The sequence below is a fragment of the Acomys minous genome, assembly GCF_964271855.1.
Source record: "Acomys minous genome assembly, chromosome: 13".
Taxonomy (NCBI): domain Eukaryota; kingdom Metazoa; phylum Chordata; class Mammalia; order Rodentia; family Muridae; genus Acomys; species Acomys minous.
This window is the reverse complement of record NC_140495.1, coordinates 34,785,191-34,807,072: the sequence shown is the minus strand read 5'-3', so window position 1 is coordinate 34,807,072 and position 21,882 is coordinate 34,785,191. Positions and strand designations below refer to the sequence as shown.

Here is a 21,882-nt window from a genome sequence, read left to right as displayed (position 1 = left end):
TTAACCACTGAGCCATCTCTCCAGCTCTACATATATGCATTTTTACTTTAGGAACCTAACAAGCATGGTGGCGCTGCCTCTACTCCTGACACTTAAGAGATTGATGCAGAAGAGTTTGAGTTAGAATTGGGCCGGGTAGATGAGAAGATCTTATCTTAAAAATCATTAAATAAAGCCAACCTTACTTTATGGTAGAGTACTTGGTATATGAGTTTATCTTAGTCTATTCATTGGAACCCTCTTACTATTTGTTATTTATTATCAGCAAAATCTTAGTCAATGTAGGATCTGCTTGGATCCTAGTATAAACTTGAGCTATATGTAAGTAGTCTACGATTTTCTCTGAAAAGGTCACCCTTTCTAGTCCCCATCATCTATGATCCTACTCAGCCATTTGCTTTGTTTAAAATCATCAGGTATCATCAGTTTCTATGGAAAATTCTACGGAAGTGTTTGAAGATGGAGAAAACCCACCAAGCAGTCGATCATCAGAAAGTGGTTTCACTGAGTTTATACAGTATCAAGCAGACCGAACTGATGATCTTGACAGGGAGCTGAATGGACAGGGGACAGCCACCATTCCAATTGGCAGCACATCTTCAGAGACAGAAACAGCATCCACAGTGGGTTCTGAAGAAACTGTCATCCAGCCACCTTCCACGCTCACTCAGGGGGCAGCAGGCCGAAGTGGGAAGGCAGCACAGAAGACTGCAATGCAGTGCTGCCTGGAGTATGTCCAGCAGTTTCTCTCCAGACTCATCAACCTCTACGTCATTCATAGTGACTCCCTTCCTCAGGCTTTGGCTGCAGACCACCAGGGAGATCTCAGTCGAGTGCAAAGAGAAACTTTGAGATGGGACAGGGATTCCCAAGGGGATGCAAAAGAAAGAAGCATACATACACCCAAAACTTCAAAGGAATACCTTTCTGCCTTCCTTGCTGCCTGTCAGCTCTTCTTAGAGTGCTCAAGTTTCCCAGTCTACATTGCAGAAGGAAACCATACATCAGAGTTACACTCTGAGAAACTTGACACTGGTAAAGTTGTTTCTCTATTTATATTGCAGAGTATGTGTGTGTGTGTGTGTTTTACACCATTTACATTCCAGGGGTTGCACTCAGGTTATAGGGCTCAGTAGCGAGAGAGAGCCTTTCCTCACTGAGCCATTTCTCATGAATAAAATGGTCATTATGGGGAAGTTGCTTTTAGGGCGTTACGTGATTTGCATGACTTTCACATTTTCCATGACAGAAACTAAAAGTAAAGGTTCTGGAGAAACACTGTAACGTTAATTTCACTACTTCTGTTATGATATGACATGTGTTTCCTTCACTTTTTACATTGGCAAACACAGGACAGTGGATATTAGATAATAGTTGTTGATAAAGTGCTTCTAAGGATAGAAAGATGGATTGTATTATGTGGCACATGAAAATATTTTTGAAAGGTGGCTTATTTTTCAAAGTTCTGCTTAAGAAACCATGTTTTTAACAGATCAAGACCTGAAGTAGAGTTATTTGTCATTTTGAAACTAACTTAAAGCTCCATGAAATGTGTGCCGCCATCTTTTGTTTCAGACTGTGAGCATGCACACCCTCCACAGTGGCTCCAGACTCTGATGAGTGCTTGCAGCCAAGCAAGTGATTTCAGTGTGCAGAGTGTCGCCGTGTCTCTAGTCATGGACCTGGTGGGACTGACTCAGTCTGTTGCCATTGTCACTGGGGAAAACATCAATAGCATGGAGCCTGCACAACCCTTAAGTCCAAACCAAGGAAGAGTGGCTGTGGTTATTAGACCTCCCCTCACACAAGGCAATCTGCGGTACATAGCTGAGAAGACTGAATTTTTCAAGGTAAATTCCAAGAAAACCAGATTACCTGACTAAGATAATGCTTACATGCATGCTGTTTGACCTGGGACACTGAAGTAAGGGTGGAAAGAGTTTCAACTAAACAAGAAGAAAGCCCATTGATACGGTAGATATCCCCATCATAAGTGGACATGACACTTTTTTATAGAGTAAACCCTTATTTTTCTAAAAGTCCATGATGAGTTGTTCTGCCTTTGTGCTGCTTCATTCCCTTTGGTGCATGGTGTCCTTTAGGAACAACACTACACAGTCTGATTTACCACAGTGATGTAGGTGATTTCTTTACCAAGATCATCCAGTAGCTTGAGCTCACCGCCTCCCACAGGTGGTCCTTTACTCAAGAGTTTGTAAGTCATTGCCACCTGCCTGGTACTTCCTCCTGTTAGGCTAGAGTATACTCTTTAATATTGTGGAAAACCCTGAAGACTCTTGCCTTCTTATCAATGGTACAGATCAAAGACTGTGGTAGCACATATATCTCTAAGTCTGACTTCAGAAAACTCCATGGGCTTGGGATGTAGCCAAATGATAGCACACTTGCCTAGCATGCATAGGTCATGTTGTAATCCTTAACACTGGAGAAGAGAGAGAAAACCCTCATAAGTGGCTTGGATATTTGAACTATGAATTATATTATAGCCTGTAAATAAAAATTAAATTTGGTGTAAGAATGTATCAAATTTGTTCTGGTGTTAACTTTTCTAAACATCAGTAAAGTAATAGAAAAAGTTCTTATCTAGGCCATGCAGAAACTGCCTGTTAAATTTCTGATTTTGAAGGAAATACTAAAGGAGTGTCAGCCTGGAAAGTTGGCTCAATAGTTAAGAGTACTTGTTGCTCTCTCAGAGAACCCAGGTTCAATCCCCAGCACCAAATGTTGCTCACTTTGTCTGTAACTCCAGGCCTAAGAGATGCAACAACCACTCCTGACCTTTGTGGGCAACAGGCACACATTTGGTATTTATATACATGCAAGCAAAACAGTCACACGTGTAAAATAAGTCTAAAGGAAAAAATTAATTATTGTAAAAGATTCTAAAAGTCCAGATAACCAAAAAGTGGGCAGCAAAGTTTTACTTTTGTAAGGATTGTATAATGTATTTGCATTTTTTTCTGTAGCATGTGGCCTTAACATTATGGGACCAACTAGGAGATGGGACACCTCAACACCATCAGAAAAGTGTGGAACTATTTTATCAATTACATAATCTGGTTCCTTCTTCTAGCATCTGTGAGGATGTTATAAGTCAGCAGTTAACACATAAAGATAAGGTAAGCCCTCTTGCACACTTTCTTTCCCCACTCCCCTCTCCCTTCTTGCCCCTCCCCTCTCTCCCCTTCCCGCTTCCCTCTCTCCCCTCCCTCCCCTCTTTTTCCTCTCTTCCCTTTCTCCCCTCTCTGCTCTCTATATGCAAATATTTTGTTATATAATTTTCTAAAGTTATATAATGTACTAAAAGCTTATTGCAGTGTCTACTTGAGTACTGTGGCCACTGAACATGGTACTTATTCTATTAAAATCACTTAATATCTTCATCTGTGATGAAACTAATCTGCTTTGTTTCTCAGAAAATAAGGATGGAAGCACATGCAAAGTTTGCAGTTCTTTGGCATCTAACAAGGGATCTCCACATAAACAAGTCATCTTTTGCACGTTCGTTTGACAGGTTGGTTACATTTTATATTCACATTTTACAGTCAGATGTCTTCTTTGCCTCTTTTTAAGTTCTTTGTCAAGTTTGGTGATGGAATTTATTAGTTCCTTAGAAAATCTGTTATATTAAATATTTGATAGTGCCACTTAGCCATCAGATTTGTATTTCTAATCTCTAGAGAACTAAGTGCCCTTCCTTTCATTCATTGGCCACTGATCACCAAGTCTCTGCCATGTGCCGAGCACCATTGTATTGTGTCAGGGATACATCAGTGCACCAGATTCTTGAATCTGTATTCACACTGTTGAACTATTACTCAGTCATTCTCAGTTTTCTGCCTTAACTGAAAGCACTGCTAAATGCCTCCCATGATTTCAAAAATATCTAGTCTACAGAGATTATTTTGAATATCTAAACGTAAAAACAATTGGAGCTAGTCATACTTAGATATTAGATGTGTCTTGGTTCATACAGTATCAGAATACAGCAGTCTTGCCATCAGGCCTCAGAGAAGTGGCCACAAGTCTAACTATGATTACAGCCCAATTTTGAGTTAGCCAGTACTTTTCAGCCAGCAGCACCATCTTTAAGGGATTTTCTACTGAGCCATCTAGTCAGCCCATATAATGAACCAAGTACCTTACAAATAATTTTCTAATTTGACAAGTACCATGATAATCTGAGAGATGAGAGAGTTGAGGCTCATTAAAATTAACTTGCTCACTTAAGACTCTACACGAGATTTGAACCTAGGGTTTTTTATTTCAAACTATACCCCAGACCTTCTATGGGGTGTCGTGAGTTAAGTGCATTCTTTTGACTCCTGAAGAGCATTGGAGTGCAGAAGCGTTAGAGCATGACGATACAGATGAAATATGTCACCAAGCAACACTGAGTAACATGCTGTAGAGGTAGCATATCCACCTAAGGTTTTTAAATGTGAGTATACAAAGAGAAAATGTTTTATTACTACAGAAGATATTAACTACAGAATAGTTGATACTATAATTAAAAGTGTCTTGTTCTTTGTTTTAATTGCTGGTATTTATTTTAGGTCATTGTTCATCATGTTAGATAGCCTTACTAGTCTAGATGGTTCTACTAGCTCTGTGGGACAAGCCTGGCTGAACCAGGTGCTGCAAAGGCATGACATTGCAAGAGTGCTGGAACCATTATTGCTTCTCCTGCTTCATCCAAAAACTCAGAGGGTTTCAGTGCAGCGTGTACAAGCAGAACGTTACTGGAGTAAGACTTCCTGTTATCCAGGAGAGGAACATGACAGGCATTTCATGCAAAATTTTACCTGCAACAATGGTAAATATAAAGTATAATATCTCTAATTAGATGTAAGTTATTCAAATAAGTGAGATATGACCCTAAGCGTGATTGACAAGAGAATTACTTAGGTGTTCTGGTTTGTTTCAAGACAGAGTTTCTCTGTGTAGCCCTGGATGTCCTGGAACTTGCTTTGTAGACCAGGCTTTTCTCAAACTCACAGAGATCTGCCTGCTTCTGCCTCCTAAGTGCTGCAATTAAAGGCTGTGCCACTACACTCAGCTGACGAGAGAATTGCATCTGGAATTTTCTCCCCATATCTTATTTCCTCCCTTCTTCATCTGTTAAGAGTCCTATCTAGCTAGTTCCAAATATGTTTCATCAGTAACTATCTTTAAGCTCTTAGGTCTCTTTAATAAGTTGACGTTCTCAGAGGAGGAATCAGCCACATTTGTATTCAGAGACAGCCTTTAGTTTTTAATGGAAATACTTTTGAATTTATGTAGCAATCCAGATCCTGGAAAAGTTGATATTTCATGAGGAGGCGTTGTAATATACACTTTAGATGTAATAGATAATTTTCTTCCTCTGTATAGTAGGAATAATACCTCCCAAAGTTTCATTTTTAACATTAGCTGTAGACATGATTGTGACTTGCTTCATTCAGTGACTAGTGCATCTTGTTTGCCATCCATTGTTGTTGCTAGGACGTCTACTTCTTACAAATTGTTGACGAGAGCCTTCTGTTAAGTCCTGTGTTATAATTTAGTGCCCCAAAGACTCTCATATATCATGACTCTGTTTCTTGACAAATCACTCTGTAAGGTCAGCTTATTTTACCAATTATGTTGTTGATGTTCAGAAGGCTGTGACTTTAAGTCCTACCGTTCCATTTCTAGTATGTTTGTGCCAAGTCTTGTCTTCTCTGACTGGCTTTTATTCTGCCTGCTGTGGATTTTCTAAGAACTTGCACTGCCCTGCTTAATGCCAGAATATTCAAGTGGTAGCGCTGTGCCTGCCAGTCTCTAACTATTGCTGAGTTCTCATTTCGCCTCCAAGATCAGTTTCAGGCTGACATGCCAGGGCTTTGGTAGCACTTTGCTTCATTGTGCCTACAGCCAAAACTTCAGATCCTTTTCAAATATAGTATAGTTCTTTCCTATGTGGTATGAAATGACGGAATGTGTTTGTGGTCCTCTACTCATTTTAAACTCCTCTTTGTTTCCAATCTGACACATGCTAGATAGTTCATAAATATTTGTTGAATTTGTACTAAACTCAAGGAACTTATTGATACTTTAAGCTATATATTATTTTAAAATTTTGACCAGCATAAGTAAAGGGGAGTAACATATAAGGAGGAAAAAGTAATTTTAAGGAATATCTTATTTTAGAGAAAAAAGGCGAGTTTTTATGTTCTGTCTGTTAAATGTACTTTTGTCATTATGCTATAAATTCTAATAGTCTTCTACATGATCATCTTACTTAAAAGTTCTAAGATAATGGTAAACTGTAGTTTTAATCAGAAGATGTATGTAGGGGATGAAAATAATGATTACAGTTTTTAATTTGGTCTACTTTTGTATATTTTAGTTATCTTAATAACTTTTGTGTTTTTCCTCCTTTACTATTTGTGTCACATGCCAGTAAGCCAAGTGCACCTCATTGCATCAAAGGGAAATGGTGAAAAGCCTCTTACTATGGATGAAATAGAGAATTTCAGTCTCACTGTTAATCCTTTGAGTGACAGACTTTCCCTACTGAGCACCAGCAGCGAGACAATCCCCATGGTTGTGTCTGATTTTGACCTCCCAGATCAGCAGATGGAAATACTTCAGAGCTCTGACTCAGGATGTTCACAGTCTTCTGCCGGAGACAACTTTAGTTACGAGGTTGATCCTGAAAGTGTGAATGCTCATGAGGAGCCTCATGTGGCAAAGGCAAGCTCCCCAGATGATGATGTTCAGCAAGTCGTCTTTGACCTGATATGTAAAGTCGTGAGTGGCCTGGAGGCAGAATCTGCATCAGTTACATCTGAGTTAGAAGTAGAATCCCTGCCACCAAGGAGTACTGGTGTGGAAGTAGGTAAAGATGCTCCTAAAGGTGAAGATGCGGCTCCTCAACACAGTGAGCATGCGCTGCCGAGTGATGACAGCCCTCAGTTCCTGTCTGTGTCTACAGAGGAAGGCTGTGAGTGCTTGGCCAATGGGATCTCCAGAAACAGCTCCTCACCTTGTATTTCAGGAACAGTGCAGACTCTAAACGATTCTTCTGTTTCCCCAGAAACCAAGTCTAGACAAAGGAGTCACAGTAGTATTCAATTTAGCTTCAAAGAAAAATTATCAGAAAAAATCTCTGAGAAAGAAACAATTGTTAAGGAATCAGGTAAACAGCCAGGTGCAAAACCCAAAGTCAAGCTTGCCAGAAAAAAGGACGAGGACAAGAAGAGAGCTGCGAGTGAGAAAGTGAAGCCGACTAATGTTTTCTTCAGTGATGGCCTGGACTTAGAGAACTGGTATAGCTGTGGAGAGGGCGAAATTTCCGAAATTGAGAGTGATATGGGTTCTCCAGGATCTAGGAAATCTCCCAATTTCAACATCCATCCTCTCTACCAACATGTGCTCCTGTATCTGCAGTTGTATGATTCCTCGAGGACTTTGTATGCTTTTTCTGCCATCAAGTCCATCTTGAAAACTAACCCCATTGCTTTTGTAAATGCCATTTCAACCACAAGCGTAAATAATGCATACACTCCTCAGCTGTCACTGCTTCAGAATCTGTTGGCAAGACACCGAATCTCTGTTATGGGTAAAGACTTTTATAGCCACATTCCAGTAGATTCAAATCATAACTTCCGGAGTTCCATGTACATTGAGATTCTAATTTCTCTCTGCTTATATTACATGCGTAGCCATTACCCAACTCATGTCAAGGTCACTACCCAAGACTTAATAGGCAATCGAAACATGCAAATGATGAGCATAGAAATTTTGACTCTCCTCTTTACAGAGCTAGCAAAGGTAATAGAAAGCTCTGCAAAGGGTTTCCCTAGTTTTATCTCTGATATGCTGTCTAAGTGCAAAGTTCAGAAAGTGATTCTCCATTGCTTGCTGTCATCTATCTTCAGTGTACAAAAATGGCACAGTGAGAAAGCAGCAGGTAAGAACATGATTGCTGTGGAGGAAGGCTTCTCAGAAGACAGCCTCATCAATTTCTCAGAGGATGAATTTGACAATGGCAGCACACTCCAGTCACAGCTCCTTAGGGTGCTTCAGAGGCTGATTGTTTTAGAACACCGAGTGATGACGATTCCTGAAGAGAATGAAGCAGGTTTTGACTTTGTTGTGTCTGATCTGGAGCATATCAGTCCCCATCAGCCCATGACTTCTCTTCAGTATCTGCATGCTCAGCCAATCACTTGTCAAGGCATGTTCCTCTGTGCAGTGATTAGAGCTTTGCATCAGCACTGTGCATGTAAGATGCATCCACAGTGGATTGGCTTAATCACATCTACTCTACCTTACATGGGAAAAGTTCTACAGAGAGTCGTGGTTTCTGTGACACTACAGCTGTGCAGGAATTTGGACAATCTGATTCAACAGTACAGATACGAAACAGGATTATCTGATAGTAGGTAATGATTGATTTTAGCTTTGTTGTCAATTTGGATGCTAATTCAACAATACAAATGCAAAGAAAGCATAGTTATCTGATAGGTAAGAGTTATTTTTAACTTTGTTGTTAGTGTGTGTGTGTATGACTTTTTTTAAATGCCACAATTTAAATGGAACACAGAGTGTGGCTGTGGTAGAGTGGGTATTCAGCTGCATAAGACCTTTAGTTTGATCTCTAAGACCACCACAAAGAAAAAAAAATCTATGAGTAAATGAAATATAGTGGTTTTCAGTATGTTACAAATAGTATGCCATTCTTAAAACTAAAGCTCAGCTCTAGTATTTTATTGAGTATCAGTAAAAGAGATCTAGAATGGAGATTAAAAGAAGTAGGCCTTTCTTTTTTCAAGGACTGAAGTTAAATTAGACAGTCTCTTGGCTTGAACGGCCAAAAGTGAGGTTTTCCCAGTCCTTATCTAGTGTACTACTGAAACGCAAATTAATTTGCAGCTGAAATTAATTTAAATTTTAAAGTATTTTTCCTATCTAATTTTGTTTTAGGTTTCCCTGGTTTGGTAGTAAACTCTGTGTCTCTCAGCCATATTCAAAATTGGTCTGTGAATAGTTAGGTAAATGTTTAGTAGACTGGTGGCTGGTTTTTCTCTAGAAAAACCTCAGCTGACATGGCACTTTCCAGTAGAGGAGGTTTGCAGTAGCTATATTTGTTTACTTTATATATAGTTCTTTAGCCAAACCAACTCTAGTGCTGTTAGACCAGCTCACTTGCAGACTAGGAAATAGGAAGCCCTGCTGTATTCTTTTACTGTCATTCATGTTCATTGAGTTGCTGCTGTGTGTCTGGCATTTACTAGTGGCAATTTTGGTGGGGTGGGGGGATGGGGTTTTTTTGTTTTGTTTTGTTTTTGTTGCTGTTATTTGGTTTGGTTGGATGTGTGTGTGTGTGTGTGTGTGTGTGTGTGTGTGTGTGTGTGTGTTTGAAACAGGGTTTCTCTGGTAATAGGCATGGCTGTCCTGGGTTCACTTTGTACCAAGCTAGCCTTGAACTCAGAGATCTCCCTGCCTCTGCTTCCTGAGTGATAGGGTTAAAGGAATGCACCACTGTACTCAGCTTACCAGTGGTAAATTCTGAAGTATGCTTTCATAGAACTTTTGTTGTGTGCATTTTTTCAGGCCTTTGTGGATGGCATCAATTATCCCACCAGATATGATTCTTACTCTTTTGGAAGGGATCACAGCCATTATCCATTACTGCTTGTTGGATCCTACTACCCAGTATCATCAAGTAAGACTTCATAAATATTTGTGTTCTTTTTAAAGACTGGCCTCAGTTAGTAAGAGCTGTTGTCCTCTACTTAACAGCTTTTGGTCAATGTGGACCAGAAACACTTGGTTGAAGCGCGCAGTGGAATCCTCTCCATCCTTCACATGATCATGTCCTCTGTAACTCTGCTGTGGAGCATACTGTACCAAGCTGATGCTTCAGAGAAGATGATGGTTGCTGCCTCTGCATCTGTTACCACGATCAATCTGGGAGCCACAAAGGTTCGACAACTCTCGCTTCTGTAGAGCACAAGTTCTATTTGAGGACTTCCTTCAAAATGTATGGCTAACTTAGATAGTGTATGTGACACCCCATGTCGATTAAGTAGTAACTAGTTCAGTTAACCATTTTAAGGGATCCAAACCAGTAAGCAAATCTATAAAACTGTGAAACTGTCACAGTCTAGTTTTCTTTTTATTACCAAAAAAAAAAAAAATTCATTGTGCCTGCTTGCTCCCATTTCCCATCCCCAACCCTAATCAACAGCTAATCCGTTTTCTTTCCATGTGCATTTCAGTTTTCTGGGTATTTCATAGGAGTGAGTTAATACACTATTTGGTCTTCTATGTCTAGTATGTTTCCTTTGATATGTTTTTGAAATTCATTATTACATTTATCATTGTTTTCCTCTTTTAGTACATTTTCAATGAACATTTTACTACATACTGCCTCCTGATCCCCACACCCCAGGGTATAGTTCAGTAATATGTGTAGAGAATTTAAAATTTTATAATCAAGCCTAGTATGGGGGCATATGCAAGTAATTCTAGGCAGACAGTAAAATCTATATTTGAAGTACGCCTGAGCTACCTCCCAAGTTCCAGGCCAGCCTGTGCGATATAGTAAAGCGCCATCTCAAAAAAGTTAAAATCTTTGCCTTATTAAACTGATTTACAAGTTAATTCTAAAGTAAAGTTACACACAAGGTGTATTGCAGCATTAATGGCAAAGAAGCTTGTAAGTGATGACTAAAATAGTGGATAAATGGGCTGGAGAGATAGCTCAGAGGTTGAGAGCTCTGCTGCTCTTCCGAACATCCTATGTCCTGAGTTCAATTCTCAGCAACTGCTTCGTGGCTCATAACCATCTATAATGAGATCTGGTGCCCTCCTCTAGCCTGCTGACTCACATACAGGCCTAATACCATGTAAATAATAAATAGTGGATTAATATTTTAAACTAAATAAAACGTAATGTCAAGCAGGGCTTTTCTAGTATATAATCACAGTGATTGGTTATCATCTTAGTGACATTTACTTCGTTTTTTTTTTCTTTTAAATTATGTTTTCTTGCTGGATATGATGGCTCATGCCTGTAATGTCAGCACTCCAGAGGCAGAGGCAGGTGGATCTCTGTGAATTCAAGGCCAGCCTGGTCTACAAAGCTAGCCCAGGATGGGCAAGGCAACACAGAGAAATACAGTCTCGAAAAAAACAAAACACAAAAACAAAAACAAAAAAAAGCCTTCTTTTTACTTTCTTTTTAAAATTAAAATACTCATGGTTGTAATTCCTTCGGTTTTGAGGCAGAGTCTTGCTTTGAACTCCTGATCCTCCTGTCTCAGGCTGCCGAACACTAAGTGTGCACTACCTTGCCCAGTGACAGCTATTAATTTGTTTAAACATTTCTCTACTATTATTGAGTTAAATGTTTTATCTAGTTATTAATGCCTATGTTTTACTGCTTAAATTGTTTTAGAACTTAAGACAACAGATCCTGGAGTTACTGGGACCCATTTCAATGAACCATGGTGTTCACTTCATGGCTGCCATTGCGTTTGTGTGGAATGAAAGAAGACAGACCAAAACCCCTTCCAGAGCAAAGGTATACTCATAATTAAACATGTGGCAAAACTGTGCTTATTTATTTTATTTTCTATGTGCTGATTTTTAAATTCTTCATAGATCACATTGTCTACAGCTCTAGATAATGACTTATTGTCTAAAATTTTTGTTGAAACTGGATATCAAGTGTGAAGGATTGTGTTTTAGGGCTAGAATAGTAGCTCAGTGCTAGAGCACTAGCCTTGCACACATGAGGCCATGTGTTCAACCTCAGCGCTGAAAAAAAAAAAGATGTTCGTAAAATAGAAAAATTAGCTATGATATCATGCCTGTCACTGTATTCCAAGTAGGAATTACAATACTATGTATTTTGTAATCTAGTGACTTGGGGTAGAAACCAAAAAAAGTTTTCATCTTTGCTTTTGTTTTTCATTATCTGATGTCTTTTAAGTTATTAATGTCTCTAAATATAACTCATATTTTGATTTTGACTGGATTGTATGAAAATTTTGATGACTTTGTGAGTTTGCAACCTAGAAAATGTGTTTTATATTTTAAATCATGGTATATTAGAGTAGTAATGCTATTAAATCATTTTACTTTCAGAAATCATGATTGTGCACTTACAAGTCTCTGACTTGTCATTTCCTTCAGATTCCATGTTACATATATATTGACATTCCTAAAGTAAGAAAAGTAAACATTTCTGCCATTTTACATTGTTTTTCTTTTTTCTTCCTTTTTAAAATTTTTTTTTCCTTCCAGTTTTTCAAGATAGAGTATCTCTGTGTGTAGCCCTGGCTGTCCTGGAATCACTCGGTAGACCAGGCTGGCCTCGAACTCACAGAGATACACCTGCCTCTGCCTCCCGAGTGCTGCGATTAAAGGCATGCACCTCTATGCCCGGCCCCTACATTGTTTTTCATATGAAGACTTAGTAGTAGATATCATATAAAGGAGGAAGAAAGACCATTTAAAAATTAAAAATTTTATTGTATCTCAGTTCTGTAACAGAAACAAAAAAGTAAATACCTAAAGTGAAATGTAAACTTAAAGATAAGGAGAATGGGTAAGTTATGAAAATTAGAGTGTGATACTGGATAATTAATGTCTTCTTGCAGAAATGAACAAAATCGTAGACTGTTGTGATTAATTTAAAAGTAAGGCCTAATAAATGTTTATAATTAATTAGGCTAGAATTATTATGGCAGTATTATCTCACTGTTTTTAAACAATAAAGACACAGACACCTGTTGTATTGTTTAGAATAGCTTCTACTTAGGGTATGGCAGATATTACTTCCTAAGCTGTCTTTTACCTCTCAAGACCCCCCCGACCCCCGTACCATGGCATCTGTTCTCATTTCTGTTTGGGCCACCTCCCATCTGTAATTCTATAAGCACTTGCTAATGTTCTCCGTCTCCTCCATCCACGCTGGCCCAGCCATGTGCTCCTTCCCCACACTAACCCATGGTGCCGTTCCACTTCCCTTTTTTCTCTGATCCTGTCCAGCATCCCCCTCCTTCTCTTCTCCCTCATGATCCTTCAGCCCCAGCCTGGGAACCCTAAACTCCAACTCCTTTTCTTCTGCCTAATCCCAAGCTTCAGCACTTTTTATTAACCAATCACTTTAAATTAGGTGAAACAAGGTTTACACAAGGACAGGTGTACGTGAGAATGTGCTCACCTGAGCAGGGACAGAGTTTGGAGGCCAGGATTTAGCATTAAAATACATGGCACCAGAGCAATCCTCTAACAATAGAAAAAATATTATAGAAATAGTACAAGAAAATCCATAGCAATGAAAGAAATAAATCTTCAGGTCATGCTTATCACTGAAGATACCCACACAAAATTCAGTATGTCCCCAAATCAAACATTGGGGATAAAGAGAAGATACTAAAATTTTTAAAAGGAAAAAACAAACAAATAATAATAATAATAACAACAACAACAAAAATTGTCCCACTCCAGGGAATAGTGGTAATACTTGACCCTAGCAATGCTGCAAATTTCTATGGGAAATCAGTCTGAACACACAATTCCATAGCCAGCCAAACTCTTACTGTAGGCTTTTTCAGCCTATGCGGTGCCACTAGTGTGCAAGGTCACTATTTCTCTCTTAATTCAGAACCACAGGAGAACAAGCATCACTTTGACCTTGGATAACAGCCCTACAGAGTTCCAGTTTCAGGCAAAGCGGAGAGATGTCCAACAAGAGTGTCTTAAGTGGGTGGGGATTGGGGCGCACAGAGGAGACTGAGAGGAAGAAGAAAATGTATGAGATGAATCATTTTAAAAAACTTAAATATGAAACTTGCCAGTTTCAGAGCTTTTAAGGATGAATGAATTTTTGATAAGTGAAGCAGACCAAAACAAGCTTTGTAGTAACTCTGGGGAAAACAATGTAGTAAACACAAAAACAAAAACAAACCAACAATAATATAATCATGTCATGTGTAGTGATTTGAACCTAGGTACTGATCTAAGTGAGATCATAATTACTCTGAAGGATAGGGAAAACAGTCAAAGAAAGTCAAATCTTTGTCCTCTGACTCAGAGTTCAATGGTTAATATTTAGAATTTTGAATTTAGAGAAAGGAAAAATATAAGTAGCAAAGTAGCACTCTGATATTTGAAGCCAGTAGAAAGTAACTAGCAGAATCGAATTGGCTCCTTTAAGGTACATGGTATATAACTTATTTTATTTATTTGTGCGTGGATGTGCATGTGCCATCATACCCATGTGCATGATCAGACATCCACAGGGGTTGTCTCACTCTTTCCACCATTGTAGGTCCTGAGGGTTGAACTGAACGTGGTCAGGCTTGATGGCAAGTACCTTTATGCACTGAGCCATCTTGCCTGCCCTGATTTTGATTTTTATGAAGTCAGATTCATGTATTGATTTTAAAAATTTAATTCTCAAAGGTCATCTTTATATTAAGAAGGGGTCAAAAATATTTTATCTGTGACTTCCCTTAAAAGATTCACACATGCACAGCCTGCATTAATACCGTGACTGTATGTGCTCTCCAGGTCATCCCTGTAGCCAGTGAGGAACAGCTCTTACTGGTAGAACTGGTTCGCTCCATCAGTGTCATGAGAGCAGAGACTGTTATCCAGACTGTGAAAGAAGTTTTAAAGCAGCCTCCAGCCATAGCCAAGGACAAGGTAAGAAGGCCTTGCTTTTGCTTAGAATTCAGTTTCAGAAATGGAACTGATGGGTAAGAATTATTTTGTATAGTAATTTCATTGTGATTATTGTGCAGATTCCAGAGATTATTATACAGCACTCTTTTAATAAAAACATTTGAGTTCCTTGGTAGTCTAATATTATTCCTACAGCCAGTAATGAACAGCTAGCCGGTTTTTTCTCCATATGTGCAGCAGAAGCAGTCAAGAACTGTGAACTAAATTCTTAGTACAGATTTTTGGTTCATTAGAAGAACACAGACACTGGAGCCCAAAATCTACTTTCTAGGTCTCACTGCTTCCTTGATGCTTCCTTGTCCAGTGAGCTGCTCACCTCTGTAAAGTCCCACACTTTTGCCAGGACACTCTTCTAAACAGCAACATTCCTTGACCTGTATAATACTGTGCTTTGTGATCATGAGGGCTGTGCTCCAAAGCCAGGGGCAGAGGCATCGAAACACTGAGGGTAAAGAGAGCGCAAGGAGCAGCAGACAGACGCAGCACACAGCCCTCTAGGCAGCACATGGCTCATGCTTCTACCCACACAGGCCAGCAGGCTCACTGAGGTAAAGAGCACTCACCCGAGGATATTTCTCTACAAAATTAACACAAGTCAAAAGCGGTTCTATAATGGATTTTGCATCACTGCAAATCCTGGGTTCTCTGACATCCACTTTCAGCTCTTGTTATCTGAGATACTGTATCAGTGCCATGTTGTCTTAACACTTCCTGTCCCTCCAACCGTCTGTTTACTTGAGAGGACCACAGGAAATGGATGTGACAGTCGCTCTACTCACATTGCTAGTCTCTAGCTAAGAAACAGATCTACATAGTTTAGGGACTTTTCTTTTCTGCCATCCTAAAAGTTCGTAATTTTGTAAATTTACCAACCACAAACAAGACATTTTGAGCCATGCCAAACAAGTATAATCATATTTTTAGGAATTATTACATATATGTTAAAAAAATTGTCTTTTGTTCTTGTTTAATTGCCCAAAGAAAAGATCTTTGTCAATAGTGAGTGCTCTTACTTTGTTGTAATGCTCAGGAATAAAGTTCCGCCTCGTGTCTGCCAGCCACCGTTAATCCCAGCACTTGGGAGGCAGAGGCAGGCATATCTCTAAGTTAGAGGCCAGTCTCATCTACAAAGTGATTACAGAGCAGCCAGGGCTTTTTTCACAGAAAAACATTGTTTTAAAGAAAAAAAATTTTTAAATTTTTTAATCTTTGTTGATCTAATTATACTGATTTAACAGATTGTGTACTAAAAAACTTATACACCTATAACCTAAAAACCTTAACCTAATTCTGATATCACCAAATCTAAGCTGTTTAAAATAGTATTAACTATGATGCTTTCAGAATGAAGAACTATTGTCAATGACTAGTAGATTTACTTCGATAAGATAAACTTCTTCAACTTTCTTCTCACATACTAAAAATTGATAATCTACAACTAATTTTTAATGGTCATTTAGTCTGTCTATTTTCTGAGTTTTAAATGGTTCTTATCTTGTGAATTTTTCCTACTAAGTGGAGAGGAGAAAGCTGCATGTTTTTTTAAAATAACAAACCAGTATTTTATTTTATTTTTTTATTAAAAATTATATAACAAGTCAGAGTAGTTGCAATGATATAACAGCAAAGACATATTTTTGCTTCACTGTAAAACTAATTTCTTTTGTTTATAGAAACATCTTTCTCTGGAAGTCTGCATGCTCCAGTTTTTCTATGCTTACATACAGAGGTAAGATGCTGCTGCAGACCTCTCCGTACTCAGCTGCCACCCGTCAAGCTTGGGAAGCCACAGTGCAGGCACTGCAGTTCTTTCCCGTAGTGAGCTTGCTCCTGTTGCTGTTGTTTCCTCTGAAGGGAAAGGAAGGAAACTACAGAGGAATGTGGTGTTAACGGGAATCATGGGCAATGCTGATAAGGAGCTGTGCAGACCCCACACTCCAGAGATGTAGGTGGGCGTGGGGTATCAGACAGTGTGTGGACATTAAGACAGTGAGCTGGAAGAAACTGACCACCTTCTCTTGAAATCGTGATCACTGCCTCAGAACTGCTGTTTTCATTGGTAGAGGTGAATCCATTTCAAAACAAAACAAAAAACGTGCTGCTGTGTTGCCTGCCTTTAATACTGGCACTCAGAAGCAGAGGCGGGCGGATCACTATGAAATTGAAGCTAGCCTGGTCTAAATAGTGTGTTTCAGAATCGCTAGGGGCTTCATCTCAAAAAAAAAAAAAAAAAAAGAAAGAAAAGAAAAGAAAGAAAGAAAAAGAAAAGACAAATTCTAATAACTTGAGAATATCTTCATGTTTGGTGTTCACTTTTGCTATTAGCTGACCCTGAACGGAGGCAGTGTTCTTAATCTTCTCTAATGGAGCAACTGCACTAATTTGTGACTAACATTGATAAACGGGAGTTTTGGTGTATTGAAGTTGATGGTGACTTAGAGCAAGAACTGTATAAAGTCTGTTTAGGCACAGGTGGGGTAAAGATTGGGTGAAACAGAAATCCTGCTCACTTCTTTAAAGGTGGGAGGCTATCGTGCAGCAGAGATGGACTATAATTTTAAAGAATTAATGCAGTTATATTTTGGTTTTGAAAGTATATGTGATAAGAGATAGTAGGAAATCACATCGAGTATTTTAAATATGCTCCCTTTTCTTAGTAAAAAAATAAAAGATTTTTAAAAGTTGTGTTCTTTCATAGTCTACAAGTGTAAATCTTCAGACACCTTAGAACATGTGTTAAGAACTGTAAGAAGACATGAGAAAATTGAAGTTTACTGTGGTTTCTATGTATACAAACTGGTTTTATCTTTCAGAATTCCAGTGCCCAACTTAGTGGACAGTTGGACAGCACTGTTGGTCCTTCTAAAGGATTCTCTACAGCTGAGTCTCCCAGCCCCAGGGCAGTTTCTTATACTAGGGTAAGTAATCTGCCTTAACAACATGTTATTTTAAAGGGTTAGAAACCATCTCAGCAGAAGAGCAAATACTTATTATGCAAAAGAACCCAAGTTCAGCCACAAATAACATACACAGAGAAATGCATACCTATACATATATGTACATACATACACATACATAATCCTCACTCTCCTTATTGCTGAGGAACATGTATTGTGTGGCCATGTAATCTGTCTGTTCTCAGGCATCTTAAGATGCAGACCCACACATACAAGATCTACAAGTGGGAGGGGATTGGAAGGAATATAGGGCGTCTAGGCATGGACAAGATGTGGAACACAGCACAAAGCTGTTACAACAGTCGTCATTCGTGGGGTAGGTAGGGAAGCACTGTGGGGGAAATGGGTGAGCGTGCTAAGAGGAATTTCACAGAAGAGGTGCACAGAATCCTGCACGTAAATAGTCTACTAAAAAAGCATTTCTTTTTGTATCTTGGAGTTTCTCTATCAACGCTAATAATATCTGTGATTATTTGGTGAATGCCAGTCACCCTTACCTCAGTAACAGTAAGCATCACTGTGGGTGGTGTCGGGTTTGGGAATTTATAGTAGGACCCTAATAAAAACCTGGTAAGAGGCTACACAGAGAAACCCTGCCTCAAAAGACAAGCCTGGTAAGTGAATCACAATGTTAAGAGTAAACTGCCTTTGTGAAGACAGGCAGAAAAAGGATATACTGCGGTAAGCTACATCATCTGCTTTGGTGATGGTGTGTCACAGGCAGTGAAATCATAAAAAATTAGGGTGGGTAAGAAGGGAGATGGGAGCTTCTTGGGAAGAGAAGTGGATTTTATTCAAGTGTGAATGAAAGTAGTGAGAGAGATTGGCATGAGCTGATGGTGCTTCTTGGGTTAGGGGCAGGGAACTGTGATAAGATGTGAACAACTGATGTTGGCATTTAGAAACAGAAAAAAGGGAAAGGAGCTAGAAAGGAAGAGAGTCTTCCGAAAAAACTTAAAAGCCAGGAGTAGTCTGTGTGGCATCTGTAAAGGAAGGTTAGGAAGGCACTGAGGAGGCAGCTCAGTAGGTAAAGCACCTGCAATGAAAGCGTCAGTACCTTTATTCAGATCCACAGAGCTCCATACAGTCCCAGGCAATAGTGCCTGCAGTCCCTGTGCTGCTACAGTGAGCCGAGAGGCAGAGAGACAATCATGGGCCAGGCAGGGTGGCATACACACACATGCACAAAGAAAAGGTTAAGAGAGAGAGGTAGCACCTTCTGGAAGAAGTTAGGATGAGAGGAAAGGTGAGAGGCGGGATCAGAGATTAGAGGAGCACTAAGATTTAGTAGCAAGAAGTAAACATAGAACAGCAAGGGGAGGTGAAGTGGGGAAGAAAGGGGATTTTTTTTCAAAGATACCTGATTACGAGAAAAAAGAAGTGAAAAAGAGGTAGAAGTATATTTTAGAAGATGACATTGAATGCTAAGAAACACCTGAGGATGTCCAGTAGTTAACAGGCTCCTGCCTGTACTCAAATCTCAGCTTCTTTACTTAGATATATGACCTTTGGGTAGGTCATTTAACTTCTGTAAAATGGAAACAGTAATGGCGCCTATCTCACATGCTTGTTAAGAGGGTTAAAAGAGTTAACATTTATTAAATTCTTAGAACAGTGCCTGGCCATTAATATATGTCACTGAAGTGGATAGTGATTTGCTCAACAGTTTAGACATAAGGAGAGTCATTTATAGCACCAAATTCAAGAGACACTGAGATGGGGCTAAAGAACAGAAAATAGCAAGTAAGATTTGTTATCATTTAGTATCTGAGCCACAAATTCTACTGCTGTTGATTGTAAGAAATCCAGATCTCTTCTAGTTGAGGTGAGTATTCATACAAATACTGCTCTTAGCATCATTGTGGCTTTCCATGCATAAATGTTAATTATTGGAAGATACTACAAGAAATTACATGTCATCATTTTCACTTTCTTTGGACTGATAGCTTTTTTCTTTTTAAAATGGCTCTTACAGGGTTCTAAATGAGTTTATTATGAAAAATCCTAGTTTGGAAAATAAAAAAGACCAAAGAGACCTTCAGGTAAGGCATTCTTGATTCAAGGTTGTTAGCAGAATTAAAAGTTAAAATTAGGAGTCATATAACATAATCTATGATATTCTTTCTAAATATGAACATTCAGTAAAAGACCAGATTGTCTATTATATAAAAAACAGTATCAGTGTAGTGGCTCATGTCTATAATCTCAGCTTTTGAGAAATAGGATCAGGAGTCCAAGGCCAGTATCTACAGCACACACGGAGTTTGAGGCCAGCCACAGCTGCATGAGATCACTGCTGGACAGGGTGAGGGAGGAGGGAGCAATGTGGATTATAAAACATCTCCTGTCAGAAAACGAAACACTTCAAAAGTCTATAACTCACTTTCACAAACATGGTTCTTCCTTGTTTCTCTAGGATGTGACTCACAAAATAGTGGATGCTATTGGTGCGATTGCTGGTTCCTCGCTAGAACAGACAACATGGCTCCGACGAAATCTGGAAGTTAAGCCTTCTCCCAAAATAATGGTGGATGGAACCAATCTGGAGTCTGACGTTGAAGGTATTGCTCTCCTTGAGTGCTGTTCTCTTAGCATGTATTTCTAAGCAGTGTTACTTAGCGCTGTTTCATAAGCTCATCCTTTTTTTCATTATTAGCTAGTAGCTTTTTTCAGTGAAAAAATACTAACCATTATCTACTATCTTTTCTCTTTATTTAGATATGCTATCACCTGCAATGGAAACCTCAAACATAACTCCCTCGGTATATAGTGTCCATGCACTGACATTGCTCTCTGAGGTAAACCTCACCAAGTATTTTCACATGCACACTCAAGCAAGCAGTTGAGTAGTGCATATCAATAATAACTTCTCAAAAAGTTTTTAATTTCAAATATCATTTTGCTTTTATAGAAATTACTGGTAGAAAGAAGTACCAAATATAGGACAATGTAGGGACAACACGTGTGTGTGTGTGTGTGTGTGTGTGTGTGTGTGTGTGTGTGTTTGCGTGTGTTTGTATGCACACGCATGCACATATGTGTACAGACATGCACATACACCTAAGCATATGAAAGCTAGATGCTGATGTCAGGTCTCCTCATCTATTATTCTCTACCTTTTATTTTGAGGAGTCATCTGTCTCCGCCTTGCCAGTATTGGGGTTACAGACACACCACCATTCCCAGGTTGCTCGCGGGTGCTGACAACCCAGACAAGGATCCCCCCCCCCCCCCCCCCGTGCTTGTGCAGCAGGCACTTAACCCACTGAGTCTTCCCTCCACCTCTAGATACAGAGTGTTGACCTTGACTATATTTGTGGTTTTTGTTTGTTAAATGATGATGATCTTAAGCTATTGCTTTCCTGTCCCATGTATTTAATGTTTTCAGGACCCTCCTTACCAATATCCATAGTGTTTGAACTAGTTTACATTCTGACCATGTCATAAAAGATTATCTACCACACACACTTACATCCTAGCAGACATTTGGGGTTTGTTTGTTGTGGAGATAAGGTTTTTCTATATATCCGTGGCTATGCTGAATCTTGCTCTGTAGACCAGGCTGGCTTCTAACTCAAATAGCCATTTGCCTCTCCCTCCTGAGTGCTTGGAATAAAGCCATGCATCACCACAACTAGCCCTATTTGTATTTTTCTAATGACTGGATATGTTGGGCATGTTTTCATGTATTTATTGACCATTTGCATGTCTTAATTTGAACACTCTGCAATTTATTTGCCCATTCATTGGGAACTGAGTATGTGTTGCGTGTTGAAAATCTCTCCCTCCACTCTCCCCTCTTCCTGGATCCCCTCCCGTTAGAACCTTTGTCCCTTCTGAGAGTGTTGCTTCTACTTTCATGTCATATAGTCATGATTTTATGTATTTAGATGAAGTCAAGGACTATACATAGAATTTGTCATTCTAATACTGGCTTAATTCGCTTAATGTAATTATCTCTAGTTGCATCTGTTTTCCTGGAAATGACATAACTTCATTGCTTTATAATGGTTGAAAAACAGTCTGTTGTATGTAGATGCCATGTTTTCTTTTTTTGTTCCTTTGTTGTTAGACACATAGCTTGGTTCCATAATTTTGCTACTGTGAGTTGTGCAGGTATTTCTATAATATGTTGGCTGGGAGTTCTTCAGGTAAATTCCATATCATATGATTC

The 21,882-nt window shown here is 39.1% G+C and overlaps 1 protein-coding gene across 6 annotated transcripts in view; it reads left to right on the top strand.

Annotated features, from left to right (window-relative positions):
- Positions 1–21,882, top strand: part of DOP1A (DOP1 leucine zipper like protein A) — a 95,330-nt gene that overhangs the window by 59,364 nt on the left and 14,084 nt on the right. For all 6 annotated transcript variants that reach the window (XM_084753457.1, XM_084753458.1, XM_084753456.1 and 3 more), the window contains 15 exons: positions 417–1,035; positions 1,576–1,850; positions 2,988–3,140; positions 3,438–3,535; positions 4,578–4,837; positions 6,446–8,432; positions 9,604–9,715; positions 9,793–9,975; positions 11,453–11,578; positions 14,578–14,712; positions 16,425–16,480; positions 17,565–17,669; positions 19,684–19,750; positions 20,125–20,269; positions 20,427–20,506. In XM_084753457.1, the coding sequence (XP_084609583.1) occupies positions 417–1,035; positions 1,576–1,850; positions 2,988–3,140; positions 3,438–3,535; positions 4,578–4,837; positions 6,446–8,432; positions 9,604–9,715; positions 9,793–9,975; positions 11,453–11,578; positions 14,578–14,712; positions 16,425–16,480; positions 17,565–17,669; positions 19,684–19,750; positions 20,125–20,269; positions 20,427–20,506 (4,401 nt within the window). The remainder of the gene's footprint in view (positions 1–416; positions 1,036–1,575; positions 1,851–2,987; positions 3,141–3,437; positions 3,536–4,577; positions 4,838–6,445; positions 8,433–9,603; positions 9,716–9,792; positions 9,976–11,452; positions 11,579–14,577; positions 14,713–16,424; positions 16,481–17,564; positions 17,670–19,683; positions 19,751–20,124; positions 20,270–20,426; positions 20,507–21,882) is intronic.